At 46.6% G+C, this 24,536-nt stretch overlaps 1 protein-coding gene across 9 annotated transcripts in view; it reads right to left on the reverse strand.

Annotated features, from left to right (window-relative positions):
- CHD5 (chromodomain helicase DNA binding protein 5) overlaps positions 1-24,536 on the reverse strand; it is a 409,378-nt gene that overhangs the window by 208,892 nt on the left and 175,950 nt on the right. For all 9 annotated transcript variants that reach the window (XM_082273263.1, XM_082273262.1, XM_082273261.1 and 6 more), the window contains exon 8: positions 24,232-24,404. In XM_082273263.1, coding sequence (XP_082129389.1) covers positions 24,232-24,404 — 173 coding nt within the window. The remainder of the gene's footprint in view (positions 1-24,231; positions 24,405-24,536) is intronic.

Below are 24,536 nucleotides of genomic sequence, written 5' to 3' on the forward strand. Positions count from 1 at the left end.
GGATGGGCAGCTAGATTGAAGTCCCCTCCAACCACCATGTGTGGGGATTCAAACCTGTCAAGAACTTCAAAAAATTGTCTAAAAAATGTGGCATGCGTGTCATTAGGTGCATACACAGAAGCTAAGGTAATAGCCTTGCCTGCAATACTCCCCTTAATAATCAAGAATCTGCTCTCTGGGTCACAGTACGTGGATGATATATCAAAAATTATACTATTACGTATAAAGATGGCAACTCCTCTAGTTTTATTATGGAAAGATGAACATTTAAACTGCTTGAAAGATTTATCGAAAAATTTAGGGTGTCTGTCAGTAGCAAAGTGCGTCTCCTGTAATAAAATTATGTCCGCTCCTAACCTTTTATAATGTTTGAAGGCCTTATTTCTTTTATTGGGGGAATTGAACCCTTGAACGTTGTGTGACAAAATTTTAATCCCCATAATTTATATTAGAAGGACTACATTCATACTGAAATTCCTGTAGGGTAAACTTTTGAGAAAAGGGAAAAATGACCAGATCCGAGTGTAAATAACCAAACAGGTAAAACCTCTGGGGAACCCAAGGAGTGGGCCCCAGTCTGATTGGGGGTTGAATCTCTGACTCGGTATAGTGTGAACCTCGCTCCCAATTAGGGGCTAGAAAAGTATAGAACAACCAAAATACTTGCATGTTGTATATAAAGACCTGAGAAAATGACTTTCTGTTAACAAACGAACATTTTTTGAAACAACAACTGATCAAATAAAAGAAGATCATACAAAAATTTTGAACCTGAGAAAATTTCTTGGAGATGGGCAGAAAAATAAAACCCATCCAAAAAAACATTACCGATTGGACAAAACCGTCCAAAAACCGCGTGCGGAAATCCGGGCACCGAAGGCGCGGAGAGACCCGGGGGACCATCCCCGCCTCGGGCGCACGGGCATCCGCAAAACGGTACATAGGGGACTGACACACGGGAGAGGAGAGAGAAAGGTAAACAAGCAAATTCAAGTAATTATATCAAGAGCGTTTAAACCATCAGATTGTCTTTGCAGACACACTAGTGGGCACAGTCACCCCAGCACAGCCGCCCCATGGTGGGGAGCGACCACACTAGGGCAAGGGCACACCAGCGTTCAAGAAATCCAAGGAGACACTCAAGTGAGATTTAGTGTATCACCAGGAATGCCTAGCTCTATAGTGGACATCCTCAGAAACCGCCGTCTCTAAAAGGATTCCGCCATCTTCGCTGATCTCTTCTGGTTGCTGGGGTGGACCAAGATGGCGACGGCCTAGGGGTGTTCTGAGGGCGAACCTCAGGAGCAGCTTCCAGTAGGCCCAGTTTGACTAGAAGTTCTTTTCCTTCCGCCAGGTTATACACCACGTAAACTGTGCCATTGTGAGGGACTGTCAGCTTGAAGGGAAAACCCCATCTGTATCGGATACGGGCTGCTTGTAACACAGAGGTGACCTCTTTCATCTTGCGCCGCCTTTCAAGTGTGGCCTGGGAAATATCGGGATAGATCTGTATGCGAGTGCCCTCCAATAAGATGTTGGGAGTGTTCCTGGAAGCTCGCAAAATATCCTCCTTGATTAGGAAGTCTTTGAGGCATAAAATAATGTCTCTTGGAGGCTTATCAGGAGGAGGTTTGGGGCGCAGGGCCCTGTGAATCCTGTCACAGGTGAAATCCGATTCCTGTTTGTCAGGCAGCAGGTCTTTGAAGAGCTTGGAAACTGCGGGGATCAGATCTGTAACTGTTTCAGGAATGCCTCTGAGGCGCAGGTTATTCCTGCGATTTCTATTGTCCAAGTCCTCCACTTGTGATTGTAACAAGCTATAGTTATCAGAAAGCAGCTCAAAGTCCTTTCTAAGGTCATTATGGGCGATAGAAAGTTCGTCGTGCTTGGTCTCCAGTAAATCTGTGCGGCCTCCCAAAGCGGCTATCTCCTGGGTTAGCGTATTAGTGGCCTTGTGAATTTCAGTTTGAAATTTGTCTGCTAATTTTTCATACATAGCAGCAAAACCTGCATCTAAATCCGCCTTTGTGACCATACATGAGTTCTCACGGGGAACTTGTTGAGGGCTGGGTTGTGAAGGTGGTTGAGCAGGAACTGCCTGAGGCGATGGAGGGCCTTGGGCGCCATCCTGAGACATCTTGGTGATTTCCTTTGTGCGGAGCAGATAGGTCGTCAGGGAGTGCTTTGGCGTGCCCCCCCGATTCTTTTTCTTGGCTGACGGCATGCACCAGGTGTTCCCCCGGGGGTGTTGAAAATTGTGAGCAAGTATAAGCTAAATTGGCCCCGGGGATCCAGCCGATCTCTCTCCCCTCCGAAAAACCTGCGCACTTAGCACTCGCTCATATCAGCGCCGAGCATTACTGCAATAATTGATGCATATATATTCAATACAGTGAAAGACATATATCTGCGTATGCCCAGGGTATTGAAACGAGTGATGCAAACAGGGTGCAATAATCTGCAGGTAGTATTTCACAGATGACAGTGAGGCAGACAAGGTGCAATACTCTGCAGGCACTATCTCCCGAATGACAGTGAGGCAGACAGGATGTAATATTCTGCAGGCAGTCCCGCACATATGACAGTGAGGCAGACAAGGTGTAATAGTCTGCAGGCAGTCCAGCTCATATGACAGTGAGGCAAATAGGGTGCAATAGCCTGCAGGCCGTACCGCTCAGATGACAGTGAGGCAGACAGTACTTTCAGGGAGATGGTGAGAGCTCACTACAGCAGTAGGTAATGATGGTATAAACCCAACTGTTACCTCTTCTTGTACAGGTTGTGATGAGCCTGCCAGTTATGGATGGCAATCCCAGGGGGAGATTAGGTGGGCTGCAGGCGGCTCAAGTCCCAGGATTAATTGATGCGTGCCCCACCTGTGTGGTATAGGCAGTGTGCTGGTGGCTCCAAATCTCCCCACGGTGGATATAGCAGGAGGGATGTAATACAGGGCAGCGCTGGGCCCGATCCAAGATGGCGACCGGGGCCTAGGATGAGAGCGCTGGAGCTCAGAGTATGGGATCCCAGGGGAGAGGAGCCTGATGGTTGTGGTGGTGGGATGGCAGGCGGAATGCCCCCCTTGAGCCGTGTCCTACCTTACAGGGATTGCAGCGTCCCGATTACACCTCCGGAGGCGGCCGCCGTGCGGTACTCGAGGCCGCGGCTTCAATCACGGAGGTAGGCCGCAAACGACCGTGCGGTCAGCCCGCTCGCATCCCCGCAAGAGAGGCCTCAAAATGTTTGCGGGGAAGCGGGCAATCCAGCAAAGGTAATATTATGGCCGTGGGGGCCAGGATTGCAGAGATATCCGCGTGGATACAATGTAGGCCTCGGAGCTCTGTGGAGATACGTCCGCACGGCCTCACGTCCAGGACACGCCCTGAACCCTAATTCTAACCCTATCCCTAAATCTAACCCTATCGTCATCCCTAATCCTAATTCTAACTCTAACCCTATCTCCAACCCTAACACTAATTCTCTATCTCTCTCTATCCCTAACCCTAATTCTAACTCTAACCCTATCTCTAACCCTATCTCTAACCATATCTCTAACCCTATCTCTAACCATATCTCTAACCCTATCTCCAACCCTAACCCTTTTCTAACTCTAACCCTATCTCCAACCCTAACACTTATTCTAACCCTAACATCAATCCTAACTCTAACCCGATCTCCAACCCTGAACCCTAACTCTAACCCTATGCCTAATTCTATCTCTAACTCTAACCCTATCATCATCCCTAATCCTAATTTTAACTAACCATATCTCTAACCCTAACTCCAACCCTAACCATTTTTCTAACTCTAACCCTATCTCCAACCCTAACACTAATTCTAACCCTAACACTCATTCTAACCCTATCTTCATCCCTTACCCTAATTCTATCTCTAACCCTATCTCTATCTCCAATGCAAATTCTATGTCTAACCCTAATTATCTCTAACCCTAATTCTTACTCTAACCCTATCTCTATTTCCAACCCTAATTCTAACTCTCTCTCCATCCCTAACCCTAATTCTAACTCTTTCTCTATCTCCAACCCTAACCCTAAATCTAAATCTTTCTCCAACTCTAACCCTATCTCTTACCCCAATTCTAATCCTAATCCTAACCCTTTCTCTATCTCCTACCATAACCCTAATTCTAAATCTTTCTCTAACTCTAACCCTATCTCTTACCCCAAATTCTAATCCTAATCCTAACCCTTTCTCTATCTCCAACCCTAACCCTAAATCTTTCTCCAACCCTAACCCTATTTCTAACCCCAATTCGAATCCTAACCCTTTCTCTATCTCCAACCCTAACCCTAAATCTAAATCTTGCTCCAACCCTAACCCTATCTCTTACCCCAATTCTAATCCTAATCCTTTCTCTAGCTCCAACCCTAACCCTAAATCTTTCTCCAACCCTAACCCTATCTCTAACCCTAATTAACCCTTTCTCTATCTCCAACCCTAACCCTAATTCTAACCCTTTCTCTATCTCCAACCCAAACCCTAAATCTTTCTCAAACCCTAACCCGATCTCTAACCCTAATTAACCCTTTATCTCCAACCCTAACCCTAATTCTTACCCTTTCTCTATCTCCAACACTAACCCTAAATCTTTCTCCAACCCTAACCCTATCTCTAACCCTAATTAACCCTTTCTCTATTTCCAACCCTAACCCTAATTCTAACCCTTTCTCTATCTCCAACATTAACCCTAAATCTTTCTCCAGCCCTAACCCTATCTCTAACCCTAATTCTAATCCTAATTCTAACCCTTTCTCTATCTCCAACCCTAACCCTAAATCTTTCTCCAACCCTAACCCTATCTCTAACCCTAATTAACCCTTTCTCTATCTCCAACCCTAACCCTAATTCTAACCCTTTCTCTATCTCCAACCCTAACCCTAATTCTAACCCTTTCTCTATCTCCAACCCAAACCCTAAATCTTTCTCAAACCCTAACCCGATCTCTAACCCTAATTAACCCTTTATCTCCAACCCTAACCCTAATTCTAACCATTTCTCTATCTCCAACCCTAACCCTAAATCTTTCTCCAACCCTAACCATATCTTTAACCCTAATTCTAATCATAATTCTTACCCTTTCTCTATCTCCAACATTAACCCTAAATCTTTCTCCAGCCCTAACCCTATCTCTAACCCTAATTCTAACCCTTTCTCTATTTCCAACCCTAACCCGAAATCTGTCTCCAACCCTAACCCTATCTCTAACCCTAATTAACCCTTTCTCTATCTCCAACCCTAACCCCAATTCTAACCCCATCTCTAACCCTAAACCTAACTCTATCTCTAATCCTAACCTTAATTCTAACTCTAACCCTATCTCTATCTCCAACCCTAACCCTTATTCTAGCTCTCTCTCCAACCCTAACCCTATCTCCATCTTTAACTCTAACATTTACCCTAACCCTTACATAGTTACATAGTTAGTGAGGTTGAAAAAAGACATCAGTCCATCCAGTTCAACCTATGATGTGTGTGTGTGTTTGCTTTTAACCGTACATTGTATACCCCTGTATGTTGTGATCTCTAAGGTGCCCATCTAATCATTTTTTGAAACTATCAATGCTCCCTGCTGATACGACTGCTTGTGGAAGAGAGTTCCACATCCTTACCGCTCTTACAGTGAAGAACCCCTTACGCATTTTAAGGTTAAACCGCCCTTCCTCTAGTTTTAGTGAGTGGCCACGTGTCTTATCGTATCTCCTTTCTCTGAATAGTTTGTTCCTTATGCTAGGGTCGCCAGTACAGTATTTGTACATTGATATCATATCCCCCCTCAATCGTCTCTTCTCCAGAGAGAATAAGTTCAGTTCTTGTAGTCTTTCCTCATAGCTGATGTCCTCCATTCCCCTAATTATTTTTGTTGCCCTTTTCTGGACTCTTTCCAATTCCAGCACATCCTTCCTGAGGACCGGTGCCCAGAACTGGACAGCATACTCCAGATGTGGCCAGACCAGAGTCTTGTAGAGTGGGAGAATAATCTCTTTATTTCTGGAGTGAATCCCCTTTTTTATACATCCCAGTATTCTGTTGACTTTGCTTGCAGCTGCTTGGCATTGCATGCCACTGCCAAGCCTGTTGTCTACCAGTACCCCCAGGTCTTTTTCCATCCTAGACTCCCCCAGAGGTTCCCCCCCAATTGAGTAGCTTGCTTTCTGGTTTCTGGCCCCCAAGTGCATTACTTTACATTTTTCAACATTAAACCTCATCTGCCATGTAGTTGCCCACCCCGTTATTTTGTTCAGGTCCGCTTGCAAGGTTTCCACATCCTGCATAGAAGATATTGGCATGCTTAGTTTAGTATCATCCGCAAATACTGAGATTGTACTCGATATCCCCTCCTCTAGATCATTTATGAATAAATTAAACAGGATTGGTCCCAGGACCGAACCCTGTGGGACCCCACTTTCCACACCCGCCCAGTCCGAGTACTCCCCGTTAATCATCACCCTCTGGACTCTCCCCTGGAGGCAGTTCTCTATCCAGGTACTCGCCTTATGGTCCATACCTACCTTCCTTAGTTTGTACAGTAAGCGTTTGTGGGGAACGGTGTCAAAGGCCTTTGCAAAGTCCAGATACACCACATCCACAGGCTTTCCCTTATCTAGGTGGCAGCTCACTTCATCGTAGAAGGTTAATAGATTGGTTTGGCAAGAACGATTTTTCATGAATCCATGCTGATTACTACTAATAATACAGTTTTCATTACTAAAGTCTTGTATGTGGTCCCTTAACATCCCCTCCAAAATCTTGCAGACTACAGATGTTAGGCTGACAGGTCTATAGTTACCCGGGATAAACCTCGGCCCCTTTTTAAATATTGGTACTACGTTGGCCTTTTTCCAATCGGCTGGCACCATACCCGTCTGTAAACTATCCTTAAAGATCAAGAATAATGGTCTAGCAATCCCCTGGCTGAGCTCTTTAAGAACCCTCGGGTGCAAGCCATCCGGTCCCGGTGATTTATTTATGTTAAGTTTCTCTAGTTTAGCTCTAAGTCTATCTTCAGTTAGCCATGGCGGTATTTCCTGAGGTGTGTTGTTTAATTTGGCCATACAAGCTGGGTTCGTGTAGCCCCCCGATTCTTTTGTGAAGACTGAAGAGAAGAAATTATTTAACACTTCCGCCTTTTCCCTGTCCTCAGTGGCCATATTTCCTTTGTCATCTTTTATGGGGCCAATGTGTTCTGGCCTCGCTTTCTTACTGTTTATATACTTAAAGAACTTCTTGGGGTTCTTTTTACTCTCCTCCGCTATATGTCTCTCGTGTTCTATTTTAGCTGCCCTGATTTCATCTTTACATTTCTTATTACACTCTTTGTAATGCTTAAATGCTGCCAATGACCCCTCAGTCTTGTATTTTTTAAAAGCCTTTCCTTTAGCACTAATATACATTTTTATGTTGGAGTTTAGCCACCAAGGGTTTAGTTTTGCTCTTTTAAATTTATTTCCCTGTGGAATGCACTGGCCAACCCCCTTGTTAAGTATGCTCTTGAAGCACTCCCATTTTTCCTCCGTGTTCTTTGTTCCCAGGGTTCTATCCCATTTGATATTTTCTAGCAGCGAGCGCAGTTTTGGGAAGTTGGCTCTTTTGAAATTCAGCGTCCTTATATTACCCCTCTGCTTCCTATAACTGTAATTAATACTGAAACTTATTGACTTAACTCTAAGTACAGCAGAAAGATGTAGTGCTGCCGCACATGTCCCTAACAACCAAGGTAGTCATCGCTTGGTAGGACGTGGGCAGGCGACCGCACAGCTTTCTGCTTTTCCGGCAATAGTTTCACATAGCTGTTCACCTAGGTGCAGGAAGTAGGAAGAGGAGAGAGCAGTGCGGTCTGTTCTCTCTCTATCCTCGCAGAGTCCCAGTGCACCGGAATTAACAACATAGAAGCGCTCAGACCGGGATGCGGCCGATGCACCCCTGAGGACTCTTTGCAGCACCCCTGTTGAAAATCCCTGATCTCTGTACATTGAAGGGATTATAACAAACTTTGTAGCAGGTTCCTACCTTTTGTTATTCTGAAGAAATAGTTGTTTTTTTCTCTGTGTACATGTGCACAGTGAATGTGAATGGGCGTGACATTATAATTCAATCAGCTGCTGCACTTGCAGGGCTCCAATGAGGAAAGTGACAGAGTTTGCATCCTTTTAGATGTGATTTCCCTTTGGGAGTATCTCACCAAAGATGACATTTATGTTGCAGGGGATGCCTAAAATCTGACTTGAATTTTAGTGCAGACTTCTAGGAAAATCAGTGAGCCAATCACACAAGCAGGAAATTACATTTCGGGGCTTGCTGGCTTCTGTATACCATCGGTTTACACAACGCCTCCAGGCGGCCATATTGCATTTTACAGAAAATGAAAAAAGACAATTTTTAATAACATTCAAATACAATATGACTTGTGTAGCAGTTGTATATGTTATAATATTTTTCCCATGAAAGTGGAGTTACCCTTTAAAGCTAAATGCCAGCCAAACAGCTGAATATACAGTTTAAATACAAACACCGGAGCCCTTTTACCTGCTAATAAATGTGCAATTCCATCCAGCCAGTTCTGAGATTTACACAGCCCTGGCTGACCATAGAGCCAGGTTGGTGACCTGACGTTTGTGCACTGTGGTTACAACCTTGGTCACCACCTTACCTTCAAGGTGTGAAATCAAAGTCAGCCCCTGTTCACTGGGACCTGGAAAGAAGTTGAGATCACTGGAGTAGTGGTGTAGTAGAGGTGTAGTGGTGGCATAGAAGAGGTGTAGTGGTGTTGTAGTGCAGGGGTAGTGGTGTTGTAGTGGAGGGGTAGTGGTGGCATAGTAGATGTGTAGTGGCTGTGTAGTAGAGGTGTAGTAGCGGCGTAGTGGTGTTGTAGTAAAGGTGTAGTGGTGGCATAGTAGAGGTGTAGTGGTGGCATAGTAGAGGTGTAGTGGTGGCATAGTAGAGGTGTAGTGGCGGCATAGTAGTAGAAGTGAAGTGGTGGCATAGAAGAGGTGTAGTGGCAGCGTACTGAAGGTGTAGTGGCAGTGTAGTGGTGTTGTAGAAGAGGTGTAGTGGTGGCATAGTAGCAGTGTAGTGGTGGCGCAGTAGAGGTGTTGTGGCGGCTTACTAGAGGTGTAGTGGCAGTGTAGTAGTGTTGTAGAAGAGGTGTAGTGGTGGCATAGTAGAGGTGTAGTGGTGGCATAGTGGTGTAGTGGAGTTGTAGTCAAGGTGTAGTGGCATTTTAGTAAAGGTGTAGTAGCAGTGTAGTGGTGGTGTAGTAGAGGGGTAGTGGCATTGTAGTAGAGGTGTAGTGGCAGTGTAGTTAAGGTGTAGCTGTGTTGTAGTAGAGGTGTAGTGGTGTTGTAGTAGAGGTGTAGTAGCAGTGTAGTGGTGTTGTAGTAAAGGTGTAGTGGTGTTGTAGAAAAGATATAGTGGTGGCGTAGTAGAGGTGTTATGGTGTTGTAGTAGAGGTGAAGTAGTGGTGTAGTAGTAGTGTAGTGGGGGCGTAGTAGCAGTTGTGCAGTAGAGGTGTAGTGGTGGCATTGTACTAGAGGTGTAGTGGCGGCATAGTGGTGTTGTAGTCGAGGTGTAGTGGTGTTGTAGTAGAGGTGTAGTGGTGTTTTAGTAGAGGTGAAGTAGCAGTGTAGTGGTGGTGTATTAAAGGTGTAGTGGTGGTGTAGTAGAGAGCTTTAGTGGTGGCGTAGTAGCGGTGTAGTAGTGGTGCAGTAGAGCTGTAGTGGCAGTGTCTAATACAGTGATTTCCAGCTTCTAGTTGGATCCCACAGGTATGGAGTTTTCATAATTACATTGGTTCAAGCAGGAACAATGTAACTATAAATAAAATTTCCATTTACAATGAACATATAACTGTATCTATGTTTTGGATCTGCCTTGCATTCAGCGTTAAAACTTCATTTAGACTGATCCCTTTGTACTCGGCGGCGGATCAGACATCGTGTTCTGACCATGTGCAGTCCGCCTGATGAAAATGAACACCTCGTTGGTTGCTATGGTTTCCCAGTATATTTTCTGTTCGCTCGGTTTTATTAAAAACATTTTAATGGGCTTCACAGATCACTCGCCCAGATACCCTGAGAGACGTGATTAAACCGTATTCCAGGAATAAAAAACACGGCCGCATTACATAATGGATTTGCAGCCTTTTTTTCCTCAAAATCATTAGATATCAATATTCACCTCATTCCGCCTCCCAGCAAGACGCAGCTTGTGAGTTTAAATCAATCGTTTCATTTTTTTTTTCTCCCACCAAATTAATTTTTAGGGTACGATGTTTGTTTTATTCATCAGAACTGACTTTAAACTGAACAAACATGAAGAGAATATATTTTTAATGATAGAAATAGAAACGACACGGAAGAAGAACTGGAATAAATTGGCATCAAAAGCGATGTAAACTCAAAACTGAAAGACATTTTGTTTGCTAAAACCTTGTGCTTTTTTTTTTTTTATATTTTTTTTTTGGCTTTTTATTCCTTTGTTGCATCTCAGTGCGACCGATCTCTTGGAGTCTCAGGCTTTATCTGGCGCTTTTTGTTTACAAGTTTAAATCAGTATTTTTTGATAGAAAATCAAATATATCCCCCAAACACATCATCTTTCACAGTTTACAAAACAAAAATTCGGGTAAATATTGTGTTTTTTTTTTTTTTAAATTCATTAAAGTGTATTTTTTCCCAAAAAAATGCATTTGCAATACCGCTGCGCAAATACTGTGTGACAACAAATTGCAACGATCGCCATTTTATTCCCTAGGCCTTTCCTAAAAATAAATTATATAAAAAAAAAATATATATATATATATTTATATAATTTTTTTTAGGAAAGGCCTAGGGAATAAAATGGCGATCGTTGCAATTTTTGTATGTCCCACAGCATTTGCGCAGCGGCATTGCAAACGCATTTTTTTGGGAAAAAATACACTTTTATGAATTACAAAAAAAAAAAAAAAAACACAATATTTACCCCAATTTTTGTTTTGTAAACTGTGAAAGATGTTACACTGAGTAAATAGATACCTAACATGTCACGCTTTAAAATTGCGCACGCTCGTGGAATGGCGACAAACTACGCTACTTAAAAATCTCAGAGGCGACGCTTTAAATGCCTTTACAGGTTACTTGTTTAGAGTTATAGATGAGGACTAGCGCTACAATTATTGCGCTCGCTGTAACGTTCGTGACACTACCTCACGTGTGCTACGAACTCCATTTACATATGCGGGTGTGACTTACGTATGCGTACACTTCACTTTTATTACTTTTATTCCTATTACAAGGAATGTAAACATCCTCTGTAAGAGAAATACAGATGACAGGTCCTCTTTATAGAGAGATCTGAGATCAAAAAATCCCAAATCTCTTCTTTACCTTTAAAAGTAAAAGATAAAAAAAACTGAATTTTTGTAAAATCTTACCTGTAAAACTCCTTTCTCTGAGTCCTCCGACAGTCGCCGCCTCTTCATATTCGTCACAATGGGGTTATTGACCTTTGCTCCGTAGGAGTAGCTAGGCAACAGAATATGTTAATATCAAAGCTTTTAGCATACCCCACCCCTAGGGGGTGGTCCCCTCAGTCAATACCCTCCTGCTTCCTGCATTCCTACCTCAGTTTCAGTAGTATAGCAGTAGAGTACATAAACAAACCCCAAAAGAGGGGTGGGGGCAGCGACTGTCGGAGGACTCAGAGAAAGGAATTTTACAGGTAAGATTTTACAAAAATTCAGTTTTCTCTTACGTCCTCCGACAGTCGCCGCCTCTTCATATTCGTCACAATGGGGACGTCCCAAAGCAGTGTAGACATGAGGGGTGGGAAACCAGCAGCCGCGCCTAAGGCAACACAATACCCACATCAGAGAAAGGAAGCTTACCAAAGGAAGGAAACCAACTGGGCAACATGAAAAAACTTGCTCAACAGGAGCAACAACCCAGGAAAACAAATAACCTAGGGATAAAAAACATCCCAACAGCCAAGGGTCCAAGAAAAAAACCAGGAACCCTAAGGCACCGCCGCACAAAGAACCTTGCGGCCAAAGGAAGCATATGCCGATGCCTGAATATCCACTTTGTAGAATTTTGAGAAGGTGTGAACGGACGACCAAGTCGCCGCCTTACACACCTGGGCTACAGAAGCCCGATGATGACAGGCCCAAGACGTACTCAGAGACCTTGTAGAGTGCGCCTTCACAGGCATGGGGGGAACTTTCCCCTTCAAAGCATAAGCCTGTTCAATGACCTGTCTGATCCATTTGGCGATGGCAGAAGCCGACACCGCCATGCCCTTCCGAGGCCCCTCTGGAAGAACAAATAGAGAATCCGTCTTGCGAAAGGATTCAGTCGATGACAGGTAAACCTTGATCGCCCGAACAACATCCAAGGAATGCAAAGCCACCTCCTTTGGATGTTTAGGCTTTGCGCAAAGCAAAGGCAAGACAATGTCCTCATTCAGGTGAAATTCCGAAATCCTTTTTGGAAGGAAAGACGGGTTAGGTCGCAAGACCACCTTATCCAAGTGAACCACCAAATACGGAGATCTGCAGGACAAAGCAGCCAGCTCCGACACCCTACGAGCCGAGGTGATTGCCACCAAAAAGGCGACCTTCTTGGACAACATGGACAACGAGATCTCCCTGATTTTTTCAAAGGGAGCATGTTGCAACACGGACAGAACAAGATTCAAGTCCCATGGAGGCAAAGGCTCCCTCCTAGGAGGGACCAGATGCCGCACCCCCTGAACAAAGGTGCCAACCAAAGAATTAGACGCCACAGGGCGTTGAAAGAGAACGGCCAGAACAGAAATCTGACCCTTAATCGTGGCCAACGCCAAACGCTGGTCCACGCCCGTTTGAAGAAAAGCCAACACCCTTGATACCGAGTATGAGCGAGGGGAATACCCCCTGGACTCACACCAAGCAAAATAGGCCTTCCAAGTACGGTAGTAAACCTTCCACGAAGAGGACTTTCTAGCCTTGATCAAAGTGTGAATGACCTCAGGGGAGAGACCCCTATCCTTCAGGATCTGGGTTTCAACAGCCAGGCCGTAAAAGCCAGCGACTGTAAAGCAGGATGGAATATCGGCCCTTGAGACAGGAGATCTTCTCGAAGAGGCAGACGCCACGGAGCGTCGACCGCCAGATTCACGAGGTCTGCGTACCAAGACCGGCGAGGCCAGTCTGGTGCCACCAGAATCACCGTTTTCGGTTCCGAGGTCAACCTGCGAAGGAACCTGGACAGTAGCTGAATCGGTGGAAAGGCATACATCAGACGATACTGATGCCAGGGCGCCACAAACGCGTCTGAGGCGTCTGCCCGAGGATCGCGCGTCCTTGCCACGAACCTTTCCACCTTGTTGTTTAGACGAGACGCGAACAGGTCCACATCTGGGGACCCCCACTTCTCGCACAATATCAGAAAAACATCCGGGTGAAGGGACCATTCTCCCTGGTCCAGGGTCTGGCGGCTCAGATAATCCGCCTGCCAGTTCTCCACCCCCGGAATGTGAACAGCAGATATTGCCGGGACATGCGTCTCGGCCCAAGATAGAATGTCGGCTACTTCCCGAGCCGCTCGGGCACTCCTGGTGGCGGCCCTGCAGCCTGTCCGACCAACGCCGAAGGCAGAGATTTATCGCTCGCAATTCCAGAATGTTGATCGGAAGGGAGGACTCCTCCTCCGAACAAGTTCCCTGGGCAGACAGAACGCCCAGAACACCACCCCAGCCCGACAGGCTGGCATCCGTGGTGATCACTGTCCACGAGCAAGGGCGAAAGGACTTGCCCCCCGACACCGCCGGGGACTGGAGCCACCACAGAAGCTCCCTTCTGGCGCGATGACTCAATGAAATCTGGAGATCCAGAGATTGCGGTGTCCGTCCCACCTGGCCAGAATCTCCCTTTGGAGACCCCGCGTGTGAAACTGGGCAAAGGGTATCGCCTCGAAAGCCGAGACCATCAGCCCCAGACACCTCATGCACGTCCGGAGGGACGAGTACTGAACGTCCCTGAGGGACCCGACTTCTTCCTGAAGCTTCCGGAGCTTGTCTTCCGGCAGGAAGACCTTCGCCTGAACAGAGTCCAGGATCATTCCCAGGTAAGGAAGACGAACCGACGGACACAGCGTCGACTTTGGAAAATTTATCGTCCAACCGAACTCCTGCAGAGTCTGCATCGTGATGGACAGGTCGTTCACCAGGCCCTGACTGGTCGCAGACCGAACCAGAATGTCGTCCAGATACCCCAGGACCGAGATGCCCTGGGCTCTCAACAAAGCCAGAACCGGCGCAAGCACCTTGGTGAAAACCCGCGGAGCCGAAGCGAGACCAAAAGGTAACGCCACGCATTGGTAGTGATCCTCCGCAACGGCGAATCGAAGGTACTGCTGGTGACCCTCGAAAATGGGGATGTGAAGGTACGCATCCTTCAAGTCGATGGAGGCCATGAATTCCCCCGGAACCAGGGCAGCCACCACTGATCGCAGGGATGCCATGCGAAACTTGCGAAACCGCACAAAGCGGTTCAGAGCTTTTAAGTCCAGAATCGGACGTACCTTGCCCTCCTTTCTGGGCACAGTGAACAGATTTGAATAGAACCCCCGAAATCTGTCCCGATGAGGCACCGGAATCACCACTCCCTGAGCCCGCAGGTCCCGCACCGCCAGGTGCAGATCCCGCAATCGCTCCGGAGACAGCTGAAGATTTCAGGGGAAAAAAAATCTGCCCGCCGGCCGAGAAAGAAACTCGATCTTGTATCCAGATCGAACGATTTCCTGAACCCAGCTGTCCCGAACGCGGGCCAGCCAGGGTTGAAGAAAACCGAGCAAACGTCCCCCCCACCCCAGAACTGGATGAGGGCGCCCCTTCAGGCCGTATTGTTATGGGCAGCGGACCCGGACTGGCCGGACTTCTGCTTACCTGCCCACGGCTTTTTCTGGGAGCCTTGTCCCTTGAAGGGCTTACCCTTATAGTGCGACCGAAAGGCACGAAAGGACCCCTGAGAGGGTCTAAACTAAGTATTCTTCTTACCGCGAACAAACTTAGACTTGTGAGTCTGGGGCAAAAGAGTACTCTTACCCCCAGAAATACCCTTTATCAGAGTATCCAAAGATTCGCCAAAAAGGCGAGATCCCGCGTAAGTCAAATTAGCCAAAGTCTTGCGAGAAGATTGGTCAACAGACCAACATTTCAGCCAGATCAGGCGACGGTTCAACACCGCCACACTCTGCAGACGCGCAGCCAAAGGGACCATATCTAGGTCCGCATCACACAAATACATGACACCCTGATGAATCTGATCCACCATAGCCAATGTTGACGGCGAAGCAGAGTCAGCCACCAGGGTGCGCCTGAGCACCTGCGTCCAATCGGCAATAGCCTGGGCTGCCATAATGGAAGCAAAAATAGGCTTCAGCATAGAGCCCGCAACCGTATAAGAGTGACGGGCCAGAGACTCCAATCTCCTGTCCGTAGGGTCCCGGAACACCGGGGTATCCTCAGCAGGGATCGCAGTGGATTTATTCAAAATCGCAACCGCGTGATCCACCAGAGGCGGCACACTCCAACGCTCATTAGTAGCTGGTGTAAAAGGATAACGCAGCTTGAACCTACATGGCACAGCAAAAGGCTTCTTTATGTTACGCCATTGCTCCTCAACAGCGCGCTGAAATTCCGTAGAACAAGGAAAAACCTGCGACATTGTGCGTTTCCGTTGCGTCCCGTACGAGGACATCAAAACAGGAGGACACGGTTCATCCTCCAAATGCAGCGTTTGTTTGATAGAAGCAACCAACTCATCCATGAGTGCAAGCTCCTCAGACGAGCCAGGGGGAGAACTATCAACCCCTTCCACCTCAGCCTCCCCTTCAGACCCCGCAAGGTCTAGAGATGAACGAGACCCTGAGAAGGGCACTCCAGCCATAGCATCCCCATCGCCCTCTGAATCAGAGGAAATTGACACTCTGGGCCTTTTTGTGGATCGATCAGCCACCAGCATCTGCACCTGAGCAGCTAGGTTAGCCACAATAGTAGCCAGATCAGCCCCCTCGGGGGAAGCAGCAGCCCCTTGGCCCCCTACCAAGGAGGGAGGAAACTTGCTTTCCTGAGAATCCATGCCCCAGTAACTTAGGAAAAAAAGGAGTACTGCCCCTTTAAGGTCGCGGCGATCGTAGCCCACCGCACTCACAGAATACACTGACCCCCACAGGGATAGTAATACAAGGCAAGGAATACAGGAATATGGAAAGGTAAAACCTGGAGAGATCACACAGGCTGCTGCACCGATCGCTGTCCCAGAGGAAAAGGAAGTGATGCAAGACTGACCGCCCTTATGAAGCCTATATAAAGGCTACACAAACATGGCCGCTGGCTGAGGCTCCATAGGCAGATACAGAAAAACAGTGCTGACATGAGGCCGAATCGATCGCTGCCAAAATGGCGGCGCTTGGCGCCAAAAATGCCGCTCTTTCCACACAGGACCGGCCACCATAGCTAGCTGTAAAAAAATGGCGGACCGCAGCAGCGGTCGCCGCACAGTATGCTCCAAAAACTCTGCACAAGCATGTCACACATAGCATACAGCATGTCTCACAGAACTCTCAGCCTGTTACACAGAGCAGAGCAGGAGAGCCCCCCCTCTTCAGCCCACAGAAAGGCAGCTAGTACTGACAGGGAGCTCAAAGATTTTTCACAGACATGCAGGGTCCCACAGTCCCAGACTGACACCCAAGACATACAGGTCCCCACACAGAATACACTTACCATCCGGATGGCGTGGGGAACCCGCACAGGCGATCAAACCGCTGCACTAGGGACAGGGAGAGTCGCAGCCAGGACGCAGTGGAACTGCGGTGCGAAACCACAAATAGCGTCCGGTGAGGTAGCCACCTCACCGCAGCATCCCTGCAGCGAACAGGGATGGGTCGTTCACAAATGCCAGGGAAACCTGAGCTGAACGCTCGATGGCAGGCTGGGAAGCCACTGGCCCTGAACCCCGGGTACCCAGGGAGGCCAGCCCGAGACCCAGCTCCGCATGATCATCTTCATCCGAAGAACTAAACTAATGCTGAAAAATAACACCTAAGTAAAGAATAGAAAACACTTGAAATAAAATCAAAAAAGAGAATAGAGGCTGAGACTGAAATCCCAGCACAGGGAAGCCTGCTAACTCCTGAGCTAGACAAATGAAACTGAGGTAGGAATGCAGGAAGCAGGAGGGTATTGACTGAGGGGACCGCCCCCTAGGGGTGGGGTATGCTAAAAGCTTTGATATTAACATATTCTGTTGCCTAGCTACTCCTACGGAGCAAAGGTCAATAACCCCATTGTGACGAATATGAAGAGGCGGCGACTGTCGGAGGACGTAAGAGAAAATGGTCTTTTGCTTAAAGCGGAGTTGCAGCCTTTTCTGTGTTTATTAAAAGTCAGCAGCTACAAAAGGTGTATCTACTGACTTTTAATAAACACACACTCACCTGTCCCAGGATCAAGCAATGCGGCCGCCCGAAGTCGCGATCCTCTCCCTCTGGTCTCAGCGGCGCCGGCATCACTAGTGTGGACATTTGACTGTGACAGCTTGCAGCTTCGCAGCCAGGTGCGCACTGCGCATGTGCAAGTCCGCGGCGCTTCTGAGTGGAAGTGGGAGCGGGTACAATCAATGTCATCAGTTCTAGGAGACCATTGGTAATACAAATCCTTAACAAATAACAAATATTTTATTTTATCTTTTCATGTGACAACACTGAAGAAATGACACTTTGCTACAATGTAAAGTAGTGAGTGTACAGCTTGTATAACAGTGTAAATTTGCTGTCCCCTCAAAATAACTCAACACACAGCCATTAATGTCTAAACCGCTGGCAACAAAAGTGAGTACACCCCTAAGTGACAATGTCCAAATTGGGCCCAAAGTGTCAATATTTTGTGTGGCCGCCATTATTTTCCAGCACTGCCTTAACCCTCTTGGGCATGGAGTTCACCAGAGCTTCACAGGTTCCCACTGGAGTCCTCTTCCACTCCTCCATGATGACATCACAGAGCTGGTGGATTTTAGAGACCTTGCACTCCTCCACCTTCCGTTTGAGGATGCCCCACAGATGCTGAATAGGGTTTAGGTCTGGAGACATGCTTGGCCAGTCCATCGCCTTTACCCTCAGCTTCTTTAGCAAGGCAGTGGTCATCTTTGAGGTGTGTTTGGGGTCGTTATCATGTTGAAATACTGCGCTGTGGCCCAGTCTTTGAAGGGAGGGGATCATTCTCTGCTTCAGTATGTCACAGTACATGTTGGCATTCATGGTTCCCTCAATGAACTGTAGCTCCCCAGTGCTGGCAGCACTCATGCAGCCCCAGACCATGACACTCCCACCACCATGCTTGTCTGTAGGCAAGACACACTTGTCTTCTTACTTCTCACCTTGTTGCCGCAACACACGCTTGATACCATCTGAACCAAATAAGTTTATCTTGGTCTCATCAGACCACAGGACATGGTTTCAGTAATCCACATCCTTAGTCTGCTTGTTTTTAGCAAAGAGGCTTCCTTCTGGGATGACAGCCATGCAGACCAATTTGATGCAGTGTGCAGCGTATGGTCTGAACACTGACAGGCTGACCCCCCACCCCTTCAACCTCTGCAGCAATGCTGGCAGCACTCATACGACTATTTTCCAAAGACAACCTCTGGATATGACACTGAGCATGTGCACTCAACTTCTTTGGTGGACCATGGCGAGGCCTGTTCTGAGTGGAACCTGTCCTGCTAAACTGCTGTATGCTCTTGGCCACCGGGCTGCAGTTCAGTTTCAGGGTCTTGGCAATCTTCTTATAGCCTAGGCCATCTTTATGTAGAGCAACAATTTTTTTTTCAGATCCTCAGAGAGTTCTTTGCCATGAGGTGCCATGTGGAACTTCCAGTGACCAGTATGAGAGAGTGAGAGCGATAACACCAAATTTACCACACCTGCTCCCCATTCACATCTGAGACCTTGTAACACTAATGAGTCACATGACACCAGGGAGGGAAAATGGCTAATTGGGTCCACTTTGGACATTGTCCCTTAGGGGTGTACTCACTTTTGTTGCCAGTGGTTTAGACATTAATGGCTGTGTGTGCAGCTATTTTGATTTACACTGTTATACAAGCTGTACACTCACTACTTTACATTGTAGCAAAGTGTCATTTCTTCAGTGTTGTCACATGAAAAGATAGAATAAAATATTTACAAAAATGTGAGGGGTGTACTCACTTTTGTGAGATACTGTAAGCTAGCTGTTTGCTTGGTGTTCAGCTTTTAAGACACCAGTATGCCATTCAGCTTGCAAGCAATTATGCCATAATGATATAGCAACTGGGGGAGGAGTTGGCCTGTGCTGGATGTCCTTAGTGTAGGCACACAGAGCAAGACTAATACAAACATCAATGCTGACAGGGAGGGGTTAAGGAGAGGAACTCTGACTGCTCCAAAAAGCATTACATTTGTGCAGCTGCACAATAAAAGGTTTACAATTTACAATTGCTTCATGCAGCTAGGAGGAGGATTAAATTATGCCGTGCATCCCCAGGAAAGGATTAGAAGAGATGCTGTGTCAGGCAGAGGAAACATTAAAAATAGGGCTGTGCTACGCCAAACTGATTACGGATTTCTTTTAATGCCTTAATTCAAGATGGCGCTGATGTATTATCGATTACCCACAATATAAACTAAGTACTTGGGTCTGAACTAAAACATTTACTCTGGTTCCTAATGTCCATATGGAGGTCTGTCACTTTGTCCTTTGTGTGGGGGGGGGCCTGAAATGACTACGCCAGCTAACAAGAGGCACCCCCAGTCATCTAATGCAGGGGTTCCCAACCCTCGGGCCGCTGACCGATCCATGGCCTGCTGGGAGCTGGGCCATGCAATGGGGATGGCGGCAAGCAGAGTAAGCTAGAACAGCCTGAACTGCCACCCTCCAACCACCAGAGGGCGACCGCTCCCCTTCCCTCACTGTGGTCAAGAAGAAGAAGAGGTAGGAGAGCCAGGCCGGGTACAGGATCTAAAAGCACTGGCGAGACCCAGGCTGCACGACTCCCTTGAGGTGACAGGCTGCAACCACCAGGGTGATAAGCTGCATCCCCCCCAGTTGACAAGCAGAAAACCCCCTTTATAACCCCCCGCAACAGGCTGCAACCACCACACAAATAACCAGTAACTGACCCCCAGATCCGTGGAGGGGTTCCCTTCCGAGCGGCTGGTCCCTTGTGTTGGAGAGGTTGGGGAGCACTGAACTAATGCACATCATCTTCCCTACATTTAGTACTGAGAATTGGCCCAAATAATGATGGCACACAAATAAAAGCATCATATAAAATCAAGGGAAACCCAACTTTTAGTTATTTAAAGCTAAAGTGCAAGAATTCGGCCACTTTGTAAAATGCGCAGTCACACGATGAGTGAAGTCCAGTGTGGTGCATGCCGCCTGGTGGACTTATCTCTTTAATTTGCATCTGGCTGTTTTATGGAGCTCCGGAGGATAGCTATCACTACACTCCAGGGCTCTGCAAGGAGAGACTTTGCTCTCTCATGCAGCATCAGCTCTCCCTGCCCCTCCCCTCTGCTATCCATTCACAGAAGCCTTTGTATTTGGTGAATGAGTTCACCAAATACAAAGCAGTCTTTGTAAAATGTGCACGCACACTATGAGCTATAAGTCTAATGTGGTGCAAGCCACCTGGTGGACATTTCTCCTTAATTAACAATGGACTGGTTTATGGAGCTCCGGGAGGATAGCTATCTCTACACTCCAGGGCTCTGAAAGGAGAGACTTTGCTCTTTCATACAACATCAGCTCTGCCTGCCCCTCCCCTCTCCTGTCCACTCACAGAAGCCTTTGTATTTTATAAAAGAGTTCACCAAATACAAAGTAGTCTTTGTAAAATGTGCAAGCACACTATGAGCTATAAGTCTAATGTGGTGCAAGCCACCTGGTGGACATTTCTCCTTAATTACCATCTGACTGGTTTATGGAGCTCCGGGAGGATAGCTATCCCTACACTCCAGGGCTCTTAAAGGAGAGACTCTGCTCTCTAATACAGCTTCAGCTCTGTCTGCCCCTCCCCCCAGCTGTCCATTCACAGAAGCCTTTATATTTTGTAAAATGAGTTCACATATTACAAAGCAATCTGTGATTGAGGCAGGAGGAAGTGGGCATAGAAGCTGCATTTGAAGCTAAGGGAGATGAGACCAGAAGCTCCATGAAACTGTCAGATGTAAATAAAAAAATAAAGTCTACCAATTGGCATACACCTTGTTGGACTTAAATCATAATGGGGGGATTTACTAAAACTGGAGTACAAAGAAATTTGTGCAGCTGTGCATAGTAACCAATCAGCCCGTAGGTTTTATTGTCAAAGAATAATTGAACAAGCCGAAGTTAGAAATTGATTGGTTGATTGGCACAGCTGCAACAGATTCTATGTGAATTATGAAATCCCTCTCTATAGTATGCCTGCATAATTAGCAATGTGCCTGAATTTCTGGAGTACGGCTTTAAACTATAAAGCTCAAAATCCAATTAAACCTTTAGTTTAAATACACTAAATACATTCTAGGTGCATCAAAACAAAAGCTGTGAAAAGTCTTAAAGTTTATTTTATTTAAGCGCAGCCACAGCCTGAGTACAACAATGCATCTCATTTCAGATCAGTAAAAAAAAACTCAGCAGTTGTTACTCCCATGTGCAACAGGCCTAATACTGAGAACTGAGTGATCCAAGAGCGCTGATTGCTCAGGTTTCAGTCTTCAGTGTGCAGAGAGCAGGTGACTGTCAGTCACTGGCTCTCTGATCTGCCCCTCCAGCAGTCACTGGAGCACTTAGCTGTGGAGGGGGTGGGAGTGGGTCACTGAGAACCTGAGCCAGCTGCCGGTTAAGGCGTCTTGGTGGATCCAGACTGTAATTCCGACTTGGATCTTTCCTGAGCCTGGCTTGGCTGTGAAATGAGCCGACAACAGGCTGTAACACGGAACAAAAGTAGGAAGAAAAAAAAAAAAGCTTTGGCCATACTTCTCCTTTAACCACTTAAGCCCGGGAAGATTTTACCCCCTTCCTGACCAGGGCCTATTTTGCGATTCGGCACTGCGTGACTTCAATGGACTATTGCGCGGTCGTGCGACGTTGTACCCAAACGAATTTGACGTCCTTTCTTTCCCACAAACAGAGCTTTCTTTTGGTGGTATTTGATCACCTGTGCGATTTTTTTGATCATGCGCTATAAACAAAAAAAGAGCGTCAATTTTGCAAAAATAACAATATTTTTCACATTTTTTTATATGAAATTCCCATAAAAAAAAAAAGTAAAAATCAAAATTTTTTAACATTTTAGGCCAATTTGTTTTATGCTACATATGTTTGGCAAAAAAAATCGCAAAAAGCGTATTTTGATTGGTTTGCGCAAAAGTTATTGCGTTTACTAACTAAGGGAAAGATTTTTGTCATTTTTTTTTAACGTGTAATGGCGGCGATCTGCGATTTTTTTTTTTGCGGGACTGCGACATTGCGGCGGACAGATCGGACCCTTGACTGACATTTTTTACACTTTTGGGGTTACCAGTGACATTTCTACAGTAATCAGTGCTATACATATGCACTGTTACTGTAAAATGACACTGGCAGTGAAGGGGTTAACTTTTTTTTGAGAGGGAGGGGTTAAGTGTGTCCCTAGGGGTGTGATTCTAACTGTGATTGGCTGTGGCTTGAGGTGTAAGAACCGTGATCAACGGTCATAGCAGAACCGTATGATCACCATTCTTACACAGGGGAGAATGACAGGCGGCTTTGTTTACATCAGCCGCCTGCCTTTCTCCCGGTGTAATAGACGATCACCGAGTGACCGGCGGACATCGGGTCCGCTGGGCACACGCGCGGGGTGGTCCGTGACCGAGCGGGACGCGCATCCGGCGGCGCGTGCTCGCTCCCCAGAGCCTCACAGGCTAGTGACGTACCGATACGTCACTTTGCCTGTGAGGGGCTGACCGCCGCAGTAAATGTACTTGCGGCGGTCGGCAAGTGGTTAAGCTTTAATCAATAAATTGACTTCATAAGGTCTAGAGCAGGGGTCATCAAACTATGGCCCTCAAGTTGTTCAGGAACTACAATTCCCATCATGCTTAGTCATGTCTGTGAATGTCAGAATTTTACAATGCCTCATGGGATGTGTAGTTCCGCAACAGCTGGAGGGCCGTAGTTTGAGGATCCCTGGTCTAGACTTTTGTCCAAGTCAACGCTAAGGCCGGCAAAAGACTAATCAAAATTCAGCTGGGACAATCGGCATTTCGATCCACCTATAGGCAGGCTGGTTGTACTGAAGTCAATCTATAGATCAACTTCAGTGCAACCAGCCTGTCTAAAGCCACCAGCAGGAATCGTATTCTGACGGTGGAAAAAAACATCTGCTGTCAGAACACAATAACGCAGAAAAATCCCCCCATCAACAATGTGCTGATGAGGGAATCAAAATTGCAATATTTTTTTTTTTTTAACATACTGTGACCAGAGTAATACAGTGATACCATAGCAACATTGTACTACTCTGAAGAACTGCTCAGGACTTTTGTTTCTTTTTACACACTATGATTGCTTATACAAGTAAATTTCACTGCTATAAGGAAACATTTTTACTGAATGAAAGTGTGTATTGTTGTGATTAGCTTTGACTGGCCACAGATAATCACATGGTACAGATGGGCTGTGATTGGCCTATCTGTACCATGTGATCATTGTGACCAATCACAGCTAGCAGCACAACTGCACACAATAAATGTCATGAAAGGAAGCCATTAATTGTTTACAATTCTCATGTGATCTGCTGTAACTGGTCACAGTGATCACATGATCCTGGCAGGGGACCAGTACAGTGATCTGTTATCGGCCCTGTCTGGTGGACACAGCGGGTGACAAATCGAGCCGGAGCGAGGCGCGTTCTAGGGAGGATGTCGTATGAAGTTCTCCCACAATAATAGGGTTCCCGTCCGGCCGTCATTTTACAATGCCCTGGGCCGGAAAGCAACTACATTACTAAGGGTCAATTTAGATTTCCCTGCTGGTATTAAAGTGACACTCATAGTCAGATAAAGATATTCATTGTAAATATCAGATTTCACCAGAAAGCAGAACTTGAAATCAGACGATTGCCTCGGGTAATACAGGCAGTTCCACTGTCCAGGGTCATTACAGGAGATAGAGAAAATTCCTTACACAGTGTGGGCAGCTCCACTTGCCCTCGGGGGCTTTCTCCAGTTCTGGATCCAGGCAGACAAGGTGATAGGCACGAGGACAAGTGTCACAAAGTATGATCTCCCCTCCTTGCTGGCAGACTTCACAGTAATCCTGATGGTCCGTCTCATAGCCGTCTCCTTCCCCGGCTTCAGCTACCGAAAGAAAACATAGAAACATAGAATGTGTCGGCAGATAAGAACCATTTGGCCCATCTAGTCTGCCCAATATATCTGAATCCTATGAATAGTCCCTGGCCCTATCTTATATGAAGGATAGCCTTATGC

This window comes from Pelophylax lessonae, assembly GCF_965119305.1.
Source record: "Pelophylax lessonae genome assembly, chromosome: 12".
Lineage (NCBI taxonomy): Eukaryota > Metazoa > Chordata > Amphibia > Anura > Ranidae > Pelophylax > Pelophylax lessonae.